The sequence below is a fragment of the Arachis hypogaea genome, chromosome 18 (assembly GCF_003086295.3).
Source record: "Arachis hypogaea cultivar Tifrunner chromosome 18, arahy.Tifrunner.gnm2.J5K5, whole genome shotgun sequence".
In the NCBI taxonomy this organism is placed as follows: domain Eukaryota; kingdom Viridiplantae; phylum Streptophyta; class Magnoliopsida; order Fabales; family Fabaceae; genus Arachis; species Arachis hypogaea.
In genome coordinates, this window is record NC_092053.1 from 21,361,232 (window position 1) to 21,376,918 (window position 15,687).

The 15,687-nt window shown below is 38.3% G+C and overlaps 1 protein-coding gene across 8 annotated transcripts; it reads right to left on the bottom strand.

Annotated features, from left to right (window-relative positions):
- Positions 1-11,309: 11,309 nt before the first annotated feature.
- Positions 11,310-15,190, bottom strand: LOC112770788 (pentatricopeptide repeat-containing protein At4g39620, chloroplastic). 8 transcript variants are annotated; one of them, XR_003186712.3, is made up of 6 exons: positions 14,808-15,190; positions 14,175-14,219; positions 13,914-14,046; positions 12,957-13,725; positions 11,662-12,846; positions 11,310-11,509 (listed from the first exon to the last, which is right to left on the bottom strand). XR_003186712.3 is itself a non-coding variant. In XM_072224497.1 (6 exons), exons 4-5 carry the CDS (start codon positions 13,248-13,250, stop codon positions 11,728-11,730), a joined length of 1,413 nt encoding a protein of 470 aa, XP_072080598.1. In that variant the 5' UTR covers positions 13,251-13,725; positions 13,914-14,046; positions 14,175-14,219; positions 14,808-15,190; the 3' UTR covers positions 11,310-11,509; positions 11,725-11,727. The 8 variants fall into 8 exon arrangements, 4 of the variants coding, with proteins under 4 accessions (XP_072080598.1, XP_072080597.1, XP_025670978.1 ...); XR_003186711.3 differs by having other exon boundaries at positions 11,310-11,514; XR_011875998.1 differs by having other exon boundaries at positions 14,158-14,219; positions 14,808-15,169.
- Between the last annotated feature and the right edge of the window lie 497 nt (positions 15,191-15,687).

The window sequence follows — 15,687 nt, forward strand, 5'->3', positions numbered from 1 at the left end:
AGGTTTAGACTTTCCGGATTTCGGGAATGGCCATCCATGGGTTCTAACTTATACCACGAAGATTCTGGTTAAAGAATCCAAGAGATACACATTCAAGCCTTGTTTGCATGTAGAACGGAAGTGGTTGTCAAGCACCCGTTCATAGGTGAGAATGGTGATGAGCGTCACATAATCATCACATTCATCATGTTCTTGGGTGAGAATGAATATCTTAGAATAGGAATAAGCTGAATTGAATGGAAAATAGTAGTAATTGCATTAATACTCGAGGTACAGCAGAGCTTCACACCTTAATATATGGTGTGTAGAAACTCTACCGTTAAAAATACATAAGAACAAAGTCTAGGCATGGCCAAGAGGCCAGCCTCCATAATCTAAGAACTGAACGTCCAGAGATGTAAATACAATAGTAAAAAGTTCTATTTATACTAAACTAGTTACTAGGGTTTACAGAAATGAGTAAATGATGTAGAAATCCACTTCCGGGGCCCACTTGGTGTGTGCTTTGGCTGAGCTTGAAGCTTTCACGTATAGAGGTCTTCCTTGGAGTTGAACGCCAGTTTGTAACCTGTTTCTAGCGTTTAACTCCACTTTGCAACCTATTTCTGGCGTTTGACTCCAGAATTGGGCAAAGAGCTGGCGTTCAACGCCAGTTTACGTCGTCTAAACTCGGGTAAAGTATGGGCTATTATATGTTGCTGGAAAGCCCTGGATGTCTACTTTTCAACGCAATTGAGAGCGCACCATTTGGAGTTCTGTAGCTCCAGAAAATCCATTTCGAGTGTAGGGAGGTCAGAATCCAACAACATCAGCAGTCCTTGGTCAGCCTCTGAATCTGATTTTTGCTCAAGTCCCTCAATTTCAACCAGAAATTACCTAAAATCACAGAAAAACACAAAAACTCATAGTAAAGTCTAGAAATATGATTTTTAATTAAAAACTAATAAAAATATAATAAAAACTAACTAAATCATACTAAAAACATACTAAAAACAATGCCAAAAAGCGTATAAATTATCCGCTCATCACAACACCAAACTTAAATTGTTTCTTGTCCCCAAGCAACTGAAAATCAAATAGGATAAAAAAAAAGAGAATATACTATAAACTCCAAACTATCAATGAAACTTAGCTCCAATCAGATGAGCGGGACTAGTAGCTTTTTGCCTCTTGAATAGTTTTGGCATCTCACTTTATCCTTTGAAGTTCAGAATGATTGTCATCTATAGGAACTTAGAATTTAGATAGTGTTATTGATTCTCCTAGTTCAGTATGTTGATTCTTGAACACAGCTACTTTATGAGTCTTGGTCGTGGCCCAAAGCACTCTGTTTTCCAGTATTACCACCGGATACATACATGCCACAGACACATAACTGGATGAACCTTTTCAGATTGTGACTCAGCTTTGCTAGAGTCCCTAATTAGAGGTGTCCAGGGTTCTTAAGCACACTCTTTTTGCTTTGGATCACGACTTTAACCGCTCAGTCTCAAGCTTTTCACTTGACACCTTCACGTCACAAGCACATGGTTAGGGACAGCTTGGTTTAGCCGCTTAGGCCAGGATTTTATTCCTTTAGGCCCTCCTATCCACTGATGCTCAAAGCCTTGGATCTTTTTTATTACCCTTGCCTTTTGGTTTTAAGGGCTATTGGCTTTTCTGCTTGCTTTTTCTTTTTCTTTTTCTTTTTTTTTCTCCATTTTTCTTTTTCTTTTTCTTTTCTTTTTCTGCAAGCTTTTGTATTCACTGCTTTTTCTTGCTTCGAGAATCAATTTTTATGATTTTTCATATCATCAAATAACATTTCTCCTTTTTCATCATTCTTCAAGAGCCAACAAATTTAACATTCATAAACCACAAATTCAAAAGACATATGCACTGTTCAAGCATTCATTCAGAAAATAAAAAGTATTGTCACCACATCAAAATAATTAAACTAATTTCAAGGATGAGTTCGAAATTATGTATTTCTTGTTCTTTTGTAATTAAAGCATTTTTCATTTAAGAAAGGTGATGGATTCATAGGACATTCATAGCCTTAAGACATAGTTACTTAAACACTAGTGATCATATAGTAAAGACACAAACATAAATAAAACATAAAGCTTAAAAACCAAAAAACAGGAAAATAAGAACAAGGAGATTAAGGAGCGGGTCCACCTTAGTGAGGGTGGCGTCTTCTTCCTCTTGAAGAACCAATGGTGTTCTTGAGCTCCTCTATGTCTCTTCCTTGTCTTTGTTGCTCCTCCCTCATAGCTCTTTGATCTTCTCTAATCTCATGGAGGATGATGGAATGCTCTTGGTGTTCCATTCTTAATTGTCCCATGTTGGAACTTAATTCTCCTAGGGAAGTGTTGATTTGCTCCCAACAGTTTTGTGGAGGGAAGTGCATCCCTTGAGGCATCTCAGGGATTTCTTGATGATGAGCTTCCTTATGCGTCTCTTGAACTCCATGAATAGGCTCTCTTGTTTGCTCCATCCTCTTTGACGAGAGAACTTTTGCGTGGTCTAGAAATTTGCAGATAAATCCTCATTGCAAGTATAGTTTTTAAACCTTCAAAAGTCCTTTCATACAAACATTTTGGTTGTCACAAGTAACAAACCCCTTAAGTAAATTGTTAACCGAAGTATTCAAACCTCAGGTCGTCTTCTTAAGGAACTGCAGGGAAGTATGTTCTTATTATTGGTTATAAAGATTGTAAATCGGGGTTGAGAGTAAGGAATAGATATGACAAATAATTTAAATGGCGATCAAAATAAATAAATACTGTAAAACAAACTTTTGGCAAGGTATGAGAAATTGGAGGTCCTATCCTAGCTATCCTTATCAATGATGATGATGGTTGAATCTTAATTCCACTTTGTTAACCTTTACTAATATAAAGGGAGGTCAAGGGATTAATTGGTTTGATCTTCGGATCCTATTTATTTCCTAAGAAAAGATTGGGATTATTGAAGTTCAATTCAACTAACAAAGATAACAATTATCAATCATGTTTGAGTTTGACAACTCCTGAGTTACTGATTTCTTAACCAAAACCAAAAGGGGAAGTAAATCTACTGGAATAAAAATGTCTTCAGAGTAAAAGCAACAATAGCATAAATGAAAGGAATCAATATTAAACTGAAATACCTCAAATAACATTAATAAAAGAGTAATTTGTAACATGAAAGGATTCATAAAGTAACTTGCAAAAGTAAATAAAAGGAATATTGAACCTGATCAAAAGAGATATTCCTGAAAGCAAATAAAAATCCTAAATCTAAATCCTAATCCCTAAGAGAGAGGAGAGAACCTCTCTCAAAGCTAAATCTAAATCATGGAAAGTAAAAATTGGCGAGCTCTTCCTGAATGGATGCATTCCCTCACTTCATAACCTCTGCTCTATGCCTTCTGGACTTGGATTTGGGCCAAAAAGGGCTTCAGAAATCCCTAGGAGCATTTTTGCAATTTCTGGTGCGTGACCTCTGTCACGCGTCCGCGTGGGTCACGCGGTCGCGTCGTTCGGAGCTTTTCCTTACCACGCGGTCGCATCAGTCATGCGACCGCGTCATATGCATTCTGCTTAAGGCGCGCGGTCGCGTTAGTCATGCGGCCGCATCGCTGTTGATTTGCGCCTGGCACGCGATCGGGTCGTCCATGCGATCGCGTGGATGTCAGTTTCTTCAGAAACTCCGTTTTGCGCTTTTCTTCCATTTTTGTATGTTTCCTTTCCATCCTTTAAGTTATTCCTGCCTTAGAGGATCTGAAACTACTCAACACACTAATCACAGCATCGAATGGAAATAAAGGTAATTAAAATAATTAATTTAAAAGTATAGGAAACATGTTTTTCACATACATCACATAATAAGGAAGGGAAAGTAAAACCATGCAATTAATATGAATAAGTGGGTAAAGGGTTGAATAAATCACTCAAACTTAGCACAAAATATATCATAAAATATGGGTTTATCAACCTCCCCACACTTAAACAATAGCATGTCCTCATGCTAAGTCCAAGGTAATAAGTAAGGTTAAAGTGGTGGAATGTCATGCAATGCAATCTAACCTAAATGCAACTACCTAAATGAGTCATGCATCATGCAATTCTAATTTTTATTCACTCACTTGTATATAAGGCTTGCATGTAGTTGAATTAATTCACATTCTCAAGGAGTCATCATATACATATATATATAGCCTAACCTTAGATAGTAATATAGTGCCTTTACAATTGAGATGGGAGAGAAAAGCATTTTACAAATTTGCAAGACAATTAAATAATTTAAACAGAGATAAATGTTAATGAGCTATTGAACCCTCACTGGATTTGTGTTTACTCTCTAGTCACTCAGTGTTTATTGGGTTAATCACTCTATTCTTCTTTTTATTCTTCCTTTCTATAACTTTGTTCTTCATCTAACCAATCAACAATTATAGAATATAGACATACCAAAAATCATGAGGTCTTTAATTAAGGTTGTAATGGGGCCAAGGTAAAGGTAAGGATATATGTATAAGGCTAAGTGAGCTAATAAGTGAATCCTCAATCAGACTAAGATCTCACCTAACATACATACTTAGTAAAACAAAGCTACTTTACCTATTTTCCCATCTTTTCCCACTTTTGATGTTACATGCTCATGTTTCAATTTTTATTTTTATCCCATGTGCATTGCTTTTATTTTTTGCATTTGGGGAATTCTTTTGTATCCCCTTATTCATATGCTTGAAAAATAAATAACTCTCCTTTTTTTTTAATGCACATGGTAATTCTTTCAATTTGATTTCTCATGAGCATGCTTCCCAAAAATTCTCATTTTGATTTATTTTTGTTCTTTTCAACTCTTCTACCTTTTATCATCCATGTTCCCAATAGGTTTCTCATATTTTTAAACTATTCATAATTTTCTATCTTAAGCTAACCAAGGATTCAACTTGGAATTTTTATTTATTTTTCTGCTTAAGGCTAGTAATGTGGTTTATAGAATAAAAAAGGGATTTAAAGGCTCAAGGGGGCTAACAAGGGTGATGTGAAAGGTAGGCTATTTTGGGATAAAGTGAGCTAAAATCAAACAATGGCCTCAGTCACTCTCTTGGTATGTATCTTTATATTCTATAATCGGACATATAGATTAAAACAAAGTAAAGAACATCAGAATATAAAAGAAGGGCGGAACACACAGGAATAAAAATTATGGTTTGAATGTAACCATACAATTAAGCTCAAAACTCACAGGCTGTATGTTCTCTAGCTCTAAAATCATTTATCAGTTATGTATGTTATGCAGGTTTAGTTAAAAATTCCCATTATTCTCAATGTAAAACTTAAGGTGGCTTTAAAGTTCTAGTGTTTCTCCTTGATGAAATATTGTTAACTAACTAACATGTAATGCTATATATACAAGGTGTGTGGATTGTTTTAATTCTGTTAAAGTCTCTAGTTTACTTCCTTTCTATATTTTCAATTTAAACTAAGCTATCATATGCTAAAAGGGTAAACTATACTAATTAATCCACAATTTCTATAACTACTAAGTTAGAATTGCAAGCTAAACTAAATAACTAAAATATGAACTAAAGTGCAAAATGTAGAAATAGAATGAAAATACATAAAAGTAGCAGTGTATAAGTACTCAGAAAATAAAAATAAAAATAAAGAGAAAAATACAGAAAAATATCCAAAATAAAAGAAAAAGAGTCTGTAGTGGTTCACCAAAATAATACTCTAGAGATGGCGACCTCCCCACACTTAAAATGAAGCATCGTCCCTGATGCTCACTCAAGCAGGGTGTGAAGGGGTGTCATCACTGGAAGGGATGGTAGCTGGGGTCTCTGTGGTGGTGACTGGCTGAGGGTCTGACTGCTGCGGAGGAGGGGCTGTCTGAATGGGAATCTCGGGGTCTACAGCCTGAATATGATGCTCAGCCACCTGCTGTGATGCGGCCTGCTCTGTGCCTGCCTACTCGGCCTCCTGAGGTGGAATGGTCTCTGCCTCGGGCGCATCCGCCTCCTCCTCAGATGCCTCGGATGGTGTGTCAGGCTCGGAGGGGATATCGCCGGATCGTATCATCAGCTTCAGGTGCTCATAGCGTCGCTTGTTGCGACGCTCCATCTGGTCAAGTCGTCGAAACAAGCGGTGCACTAGATGATAGATGGGCTCTGGGGCAGGTGGAGGTGCAGTGGTGGTGGCAGGTGTGGCTGTAGAGGAAGAGGGGCCAGCAGAAGGTGTGGCTGTCTCAGCAGTGGCAGTCAGGAATGGAGGTCTGTAGCCCAAGGCCAGAAAGTTCCTACTGTGCGGGATAATCTTCTTGCACTCTGCAGCAGGTGGCCTCTCATCAGCATCCTCCCATGGCACGTCAGCTCGACGGCCCAACTGTGTAACCAGATAGGGAAAGGGAAGAGTGCCTCGGATGTGGACCCTGGCCATATAGTGCCGGATAAAGCGTGGCAGGTACAGGTCCTTACCCTCCATCACACACCAAAGGAGGGTGATCATAGCGGCTGGTATCTCAGTCTCGTGAGTACTCGGCATAATGTAGTTGCTGAATATCTGATACCATAGCCGTGCCTCATCGTTCAGGTAAATCCGCTTGATCCCCTTGGGCATGGTGGTGTTCTGACCCATGATCCAAGGAACTGTTGGGTCAAGGGCGATCCTCGCCTTTACTGCATCCCAGTCAAATCGCATAAAGCGCATATCCTCCTCAGCTTTCTGATAACCATCTGTCTGATCAGTCTTAGGCAGAAGTTTTAGAATATCTTCTATCGCCTCCTCAGTAACCAGAATCTGCTTCCCTTTGAGGTTCACTGCATTTAGGGAAGTTTTGAAGTAGTTGCAGTAGAATTCCCTAACCCAAGATGCATTGACCTCTGCCAGGTTTCTCTCCAGGAAGAACCAGCCTCTTTGTTTGATTTGATCAGAGGTGTACTGCTGGAGTTCTTCTAGGATCTTCAAAGTTCTCTCCAGGTATAGGTTCCTGGAGGTTGCAAACACCGGATACTTAAGCTCACAGTATCGGTTTGTAAATTTAATCGGATCAGTGGCGGGAAGTAGCTGGTCGGCCTTCTCCTGCGGGGTGAAGTTTTTCTCCCACCAGGAGGCATCATGCATGAGATCTATGATAGACAAAGATGATTCTCCTCTTTTACGTTTGCCAGTGGTAGCCTTTCCTTTTCCCTTTCTCTGGGAATCTGACATCCTGAAAAACAGAAAACCAGGATATAATAAAAATAGGAAAACAAAATGGTAAATAGTCAAAAGAAACACAAAGTGGCAAAGGAGAATTAGAATGAGGTAAATGAGTTAAGTGAATGTGCATTAAGGATTGTATAGGAGTGAAAAGTTTGAAAGGAGGAATTCACAATCCAAAATGTAATAGAAGGCATGTTAAGTAGGAAAAACTATCAGTATGCCATGGTTAGAAAGTTAAAAGAAAGTGAAAAACTAGAAAAGAGATTTTAAAAGGTGAGTTTGGTTAGAATTGAAAAAGAGTGTTAGAAAATTAGAATTAGTGAGTTAGTGAAAAATGGGTTAAGGTAAGTGGCATAAGGATAAGTTTTTAAGTAACAAGCATTCACAATTAGAAGCGATAAGTAACTCAAAACCAAACAAGGAAAACAAGTGGATGATGATTCAGATAGATATAGAAATAACAAAAAATAGAATCAAACATCAAAATTGCAATTTAGAACCAGGAGATCAAAGAAAATAAGAATGTGTGCCTAAGCATTCATGAATTGGTTTGGTGAAATATAAGGAAAGCACAGTTGAAAATGCCAAAACCAAGACATGAAGGGAAATATTTTACAGAAATTTGGGCAGCATTCCGGCTAAAATTGGACTGTCCCGGAAAATAAACAGCACAGAATAGTTCATATGAATCAAAAATAAAGCTGCAATTACATATAAAGAGTATAATCATGAAAAGTCAGAGTAAAGAGCAGCATGAAATAAGAAATTACAGCATATGAACTAACATCATATCAGCAGCAGGATTGCGAAAACATAAAGCAATAAACACGAACGGTGCAATTAAACAGACCTAAATCCACTAACCACATCCTAGGCTACCTAACAACCTAAAATCCACTACAGCATGCGTATAACTAGCCTAAAATATGAACATAAACAGAAAAATATGAGCTAACGACGGATAGATAAAAGGGTGACGTTTTGTGAAACCTGGAAGGCCATAGAATGAGAGTGGGCAGAAAGGTGGCTGGTGGTGGTGGTGACGGGGTTTGGCGCGGTGGCTGGCGGTGGTGGGGACGGCGGCGCGGCTGTTCGGGGCAGGGGGGAAAAAGGGTAATGGGGATAGGGGGGATAGGGGAAGGGGTGGTGGTGCTGGTGGATGGGGGGCGCGGCTGGGACGGGCGGCGGCGGTGGGTGGTGGTGCGCGGAGGAGTAGTGGCGGAGAAGGGGGGAAAGAGGAAGAAAGAAGAAGAAAGAAGGGGAGGGAGGAAGGGGGAAAGGTGGCGGCGATGTCTGGGAGGTCGGCGGCGTATGGCGGTGGCGGTGGTCGTGACTGGGTGGTGGTGGTTGGATTGGAGAAGAGAGAAGGGAGGGGAGGGGGTTTAGGGGGGGCGCGATAATAGGGTTTCGCGTGACCTGGGGGTTATAATTTGAATCCACGCGGCCGCGTGGGGTACGCGGTCGCGTGGCTGGAGCGAAAAAGGTGGTTGACGCGATCGCATGGAAGGGGTAAAAGGGGGTATAACGCGATCGCCTGGGGCATGCGATTGCGTCGTTAAAATTTGTGCTAAACGCACGAATCCAGCGTCGTTCCAGCGCAACTCTCTGTCTCCTTTTGGGATTTGTGCAATCCATACGACGCGGTCGCGTGGGATTGGTTGTGTGCATGTGACGCGATCGCATGGGGCATGCGATCGCGTGGGCCATTTTGTGCTAGACGCACAATGGCCGCACGATTCCAGCCCAACTTTCTGGACGTTGGATCCTTACGCCGATTTCCATATCACACGGCCGCATGGGTGACGCGATCGCGTGGGTAGTGTTTTTCGCAATATGACGCGATCGCATGAGTGATGCGGTCACATCGCGCACCCTTTTTTTTATATATGCATGAAAAATGCAGAATGCAATGATTAATATGAGTGAGATGCAAAATTCCAGGTTCAATATAATAAAATAAAATGAAACTTGAAAACAAATAAAACTAAATAAAAATTAAAAAGAAACGATCATACCATGGTGGCTTGTCTCCCACCTAGCACTTTTAGTTAAAGTCCTTAAGTTGGACATTGGAGGAGCTTCCTGTTATGGCGGCTTATGCTTAAATTCATCCAAAAATCTCCACCAATACTTGGAATGCCAATAGCCTCCGGGGTCCCAAACTAGGCATGTAAAGCTTCTGAGCAGCTTCAAACAGATTGTCAAGCTCTTGGGGTGACGAATGTCAGAATAGAATCCATGATCCCATGCCTTGCGTTTAAATCTGCCTCTGTCTTGATCTATATTTTTCCATCCAAGCGGTTTAGAAAGTAGATTCTCACCATAGTGACCAAACATTTTCTGAGATCCATTCAATTGAGCATGATACCAATCCGTGCACTTCGAGTTTAAGCGTGGAGCATTATTGAACCTTGTGCACCAGCTCTGAGTGCGAGCCATTTCCCTCTTACTCTTAAAGCCGCAGAGAGCTCTAAGCTGGCCATCTGTTTCAAGTAAACCATATTCAAGTGAATAAGTAAAGTTAAAGGTTAAGGATTGTACCCACTTGAAGCTTGTATTAGGCGGTAATGGCCTTGGGGTAGATTCTTCGATCTCAGAGAATTCACTTGCGGATGCAAGTTCATTACTAAGAGAGCTAGACTTGTGACTATCATCATCAAGGGAATTTGTGTCCTGGGTTATTCCGTCTAGTTCTTCGTAAACGACTTGCCTTGGGGGTTGTGCGCTATCCTCCTTAGCATCAACTGTAACGTCCTTGACGGAGTTCTCCTCAACTCTGAATTCCCATGTATAAATTCAATTCTAATAAAATAAAACTTAATAAATTATTAAAGTAGGGAGTGAATTAATTTCAGATTAATTAAAATATATGCAATAAATGGCCATATAAAATATAGGGAATGAATTAATTTCATATTAATTAAAATATATGCAATAACTGTCCATATATAAAATATAATCATCATGTTAGATATATACAAAAGTTTTGCTATTAAATCAACTATTCGTATAAAATATATATTAAAAATAAATAAAATAATATATATTTATACATAGATATATAATGATTGATTTAGTAACTATTTTTTTTATTACACAGTATTTTTTAAAATATAATATGAATCTAATTTTGATACAACTGTTAGTATAAAATAATTTTATACATATATTTAATTATGTAATAATATGTTAATAAAAATATAAAAATATTATTTGTATTCTAAAATTAATCACCATATATTTTATTTAAATATATACATAGTTTAATTTATTTTTAATATGTATTTTATATTTTAATATATATTTTATACATTAAAATTTATTATTTTTTGTCATCACTTAGTTATCAACTCATTTTTTTAATCTATTTTTTTAATTTAATAATCTAACATATTTTATCTTATACTTTTAAATATTAATGACCAACTCGCCACAAAAATAATAAATTCTTACCGTAGTATTGATGATTGAGTTTGATGACATGTAACATAGTTGTTCAAAATAATATATGTTGATGGAGGAAAGGATGATTCCTCAATCCTCATTCTCCAAAACTACGAGCAAAGATATATATGTGTTGTCACAAATGACAACCACATCAGAAAATCCAAAATGTAAACAATATTTGGGGCCATTTCTATCGTCACCAAAATTCAGAATATTAAATATAATCACAGCTCAGCACTCGCAACTCGCAAGAGTGGTGAGTGGAAGACGCTGTTGTGTTGTCGTGTGCATGCAACAAACAAATATTCTCCGGCTGGCCAACGTTGGCAACCGGAAAATGACGTCATCACCCAATCTGAATCTACGTGGCGCGCACAGGTATTAACGATAGTGGAAACTCTGTAGCGCAACCCATACATACCACAAAAATTGCAATCATAAATTATACCTCTCTCTCTCTCTCTCTCTCGTTACGCTATATACACCAAAGTCTACCCTCTTTTATTATAAACTATATGAATATTCATGATAATAAGTTATTCCCGCATTTCCATTTTTATTTTCATGTTTTCTCTTATTTCTTATTGATTGCGAATTGTTATCTTGAGTCGAACAAACTTCATACAGTCAAGTTGAAAGTGCACAAACAATATTGCAGTTCAAGATTGTTGTTAACATCATATATATTCTCAACAAATTGTCTTTATTAATTCATTGATTTTTCAATTCTGTATAGAATGTTACAAGTCATACTTGTAGCCTTTATTTCAAATGTAATTATCATCATTGTTCTTGTATTGTCAATAATATCATTAATCAAAACTGCATCTGCAACTCATTGATTTACTTGTTGCTTTCCAGCACCATCCACTTTGCCAAATGCACTACACTAAATCCAAATGAATAAAACCAGAAAAAGAAACACAGAATTCAGCAATAATTATTTACAAGAACAAAAAGGATAAACAAAGAATAACAGATTCACTAAACCAAAACTTGAATATTTAAATAATGATGACAAAGTCACATAACATACCACCTCATATGTGAACTGAGCTGCTAGTAACTAGTAAGCAAGTCAAATGTTGATGTGAATTACCAACTAATTTTTCAGCTGAGGTTTTGCAAAATCTTGGGAGCTATTTGAATGAGTTACAGCAGTAGTAGCAGATTTTGACTTGTCCCGTGAAGATCCCAAAGCATCTAGGAAGAACTTCTTGTTAGGGATAATACCATTTCTATCCATATGCTTCAGCAATTTATCCAAAAGCTCCTTCAAGTTGGCTTTAGTGTAAGCCCTATAAAGAAGCTTATATGTTGAAGCATCAGGAAACACTTGTAAACTAATTGCCCTCTCCAACAGAGAATCTGCTTCCAATGGTAAACCATTTATGCAGTAAGCATCAAGCATAGCATTTAGGGTTGATGGTTTTATCTGAGCCTTTGACTCAATTAGCCCTTCAAATAAATCTCTAGCTTTGGAAATGCAATCACAGTATCCATACATGTAGATGAGACTCTCGTGAGTGACAAAGCTTGGTTCATAACCCATGTCAGTCATTTTTCTGAAAACATTTTCTGCTTTCTCCTTTAATCGTGCCTTCCCATAGTTCAGGATCATGGAATTAAACGTAGGCAGTGTTGGTTTCTGCTTGGACTTCAACAAACTCTTGAATACTTGTTCCATCTTATCGAATTCCTGCTTCTTCCCATATGCATCGATGAGCAAATTAAAGGTAATCAAGTCAGGCTTACACTTATGGCTTTTCATTCGAGCAAGCACAGATTCCATTTCGCGGATCATTCCATTCTTTCCAAAAGCATCCATGACACCATTAAACGTGTATATATCAGGAGAAATGACAGTCTCATCAAGATCCCTGAACAAAGAATTCACTTGATCTGCATTGCGGGCCTGCGCAAAAGCTCTCAAGAGAATGTTATAAGTAACAATGTTGGGCTTACAACGCTCCATTCCCTTCATCTTGTCAAAGTAGCCAAGAGCTTTGGCCAATGCCTTTGCCTTGTCCCGGGAATGAAGGTGAGCCGTGATAAGAGCATTATACACAGAAGTATCTGGGCGGCAACCGGAATTCCGCATCTCCGAGAAGAGCCACATAGCCATCCTGGTTTGGCCTTTCTTTCCCATGACTGATATGAGCTTCGAGTAAACTCCATTGTCAGCAATATACCACTGTTGTTTCTGCATCCACCTGAAAACCTGAACGCCAAATTGAGTACTTAATAGTTAATATAAGCATTCAAGAAATTAAAGAGCGGAACAATTAGGGTTTATTACAATTGTAAAAGGGGAAGAGGGAGGGACCTCACCTCAATGCATTGTAGCCAGCTATCTTGTTTACCAAGCTCTTCGAAGAGCAAGAAGCAATGCTCGGTTCTCAGGTGCTTCACGTGCTTGTTCAGTGTCTTCAGGAGAGGCTCTCTCTCGGCGGTTATTTTCCCGGTCAGTAAACGAACCAGCTCTCGTCTCTCTTCCGATTGGTCGGTGTTATTCTTCCTCCGGGTCGGAACCGGGCCGCATGAGATTCGAACGGGTGGTATAGTCAAGCTTGGATGGTTTGTAGTTGTCCTGTATTTGGCAAATGAAGAAGAAAGAACAGACATGGAAGCTTAGCTGAGTGGAGTTACAGAGACAAGGATAACGTATTAACGTTTCATTCAGTTTACTGTCTGGGCTTTTTTTGGGCATGGGTTCTTTCCCTTTATCTGTTCGGGCTTTGTTTTACAATTGTTTGAGTAAATGTGCTTTTTATTTTAATGAACATGAGTGGTCAACTAGTCATAGGGGTGTTCAAAACCAAGGTTTTGAGAACCGGACCGGTCATCAAACCGCTCTAATCACTGGTTTACTGGTTTATTGGTCCAACCGGTCCAACCATAGTTCAACCGGAAAAACCGTTTTAGAATAAAATAAATAAATTATCAACTTTGCTACTCTTGCAGCTTCTTCAATCTCAACTTGGTCAGCTTCTGAATGTTGTCGCAAACAAAGCCGGTTCTTGGCTCACTAGTCCTATTTGCTGCCTCAACCATTTTAGCTTCAAACTCTTAACATCATTCCCATCTAGCAAAACTTGTCCTACACACAATTTCTTCAATTAATTAGTGCCACATAACATACCATACCATATCATATGGCCTTTAACTAATATGCGTAACTTCAGTTACAGATTTTTTAACAAGCAAGTAAACTACATACTAAACAAGAATGCATCTTTACCTAGTCATCACTCAAATTAAGTGAGAAATTTTAACTTTTAAGTTTACCTGATAAACGGTCATAGAATCTCTCTATGAGGGGACACAACGGTGCTCTTTTTGGAGCCGCTGCTGAACAATCCACGGTGCAGATGAGTAAACTTGCAGTACTCTATTCTCCCCAACAAATGCCAAGACCACTCTGATTTGAACCACAATATGCAAAAAAAAAAGAAAAATAAAAGGCCTCAACAACAATCACAACACCACCTCGGATGAAAAAAAAGTTAAAAGAAGCTCCAAAGATTAATACTTTGGTGTATTATTGACCTGTTCAACAATGTTGCCTGCTTGAGGAGCTTCTTGGCTCTAAACCTGCAACCAGCAGAAATTACAAAACAGCAATTACAAAGTTAAAAACATAACTGAAATTACAAAGAGCTTCTTGGCAGGCGAATTATTACTCAAAGATGCATTGTTATCAGCAACTGCTTCTTGATTAATACTTCCATCCATAATTGAAATCAATACATCATAATCAAAGTTAAAAACATCAAACAGAACCAAAAATAAAAAAGAATCAGCAACAAAAATTAAATACCAGCAACAAATACCAAATCCTAAACACCATTACCAAATACCAAAAGCAGAACTTAACAGAACCAAAAATAAAAAAGAATCAGAAACAAAGATTACCAAATACCAAAAGCAGAACAAAAAATCAAAAAGAATCAACAACAAAAATTAAATACTAACAACAAATCAGTAACTATTTCAACAACAAATTAAATCCCAACAGCAGCAATGCAGCATAAAAAATCACTGATCACAAATTTTAAATTCAAAACACTTATCACAAATTAATTAATTTCAGATTCAGAAATCACAAATCACTCATCAGAGACATTCAAAATCAAATTCATAACACTGAAACAGCTCAAAATCAAAATGAAATTGACTAACCTTCTACTGACAGCAGGACGACGACGGCGCAGCAGCTGGAAGCCTCGAACAGCGAAATCACCGACGAAGACAGGACGACGTGCCGAGCTAGAAAGCCTAGAAGAGAAGGTCTGGCCGTATGGATTTGGGATAGGGGAAGGAGGAGGCCGCAGAGACGCCGACAACCACGGACGGCGGCGGCGGTTCCGTTGACGAAGCTGGGTTTTAGCTTTGGCCGTTTGGGGAACCCTAGGGCTTGAGTGTGTGTTTCGAAGGAGAAGGAGGGGTGTTTGGTGTGTGTGTGTGTGGGGGGGGTGTTGTAGCGGGTGAGGGACTCGCATTTGTGTGGGTGGGGTTTTTTCCTTTCTTTTTCTAAAAGCAATGAAACGACGTTTTTGATGATGGCGGTTTTAGGAAGAGGACCGGACCGTTTTCCATGTCGATTCTCGGTTGATCGGTCAGTTCGGTTCGATTTTCAGAATATTGTTCAAAACCAATTTAAATCGAATTACCAAAAAAACCAAAAATCGAAATAACCGAAAAATATGTTTTTGTAGTTTTTTATTTGGTTCGGTTTGGTTTTCGGTTTTCATTCTCTATCTGCCATTTTTTCTTTTTCTATTTTTGTTATAATTTTCTTCTTGATTATTGATTGGTGTTTCTTATTTTAATTTTTTTTCTTGGTTCACTGCTATTATTAATTTTTTAAATTTATTCTTCATTTTAATTTATTTTCCATTTCTTCTAGCCTCGTCGCAACATCTCTGTCGTCCTCTGTAATGGCGTCTAAGTCTCAGGTTTGTTTTTTTTGTTCTGATTCTATTTTTTTAATTTTGGTTTAGTATTCTTATTGATTCTAATTTGGGATGAACACTTGGTTGGCTTGTTCTTGATTCTATGG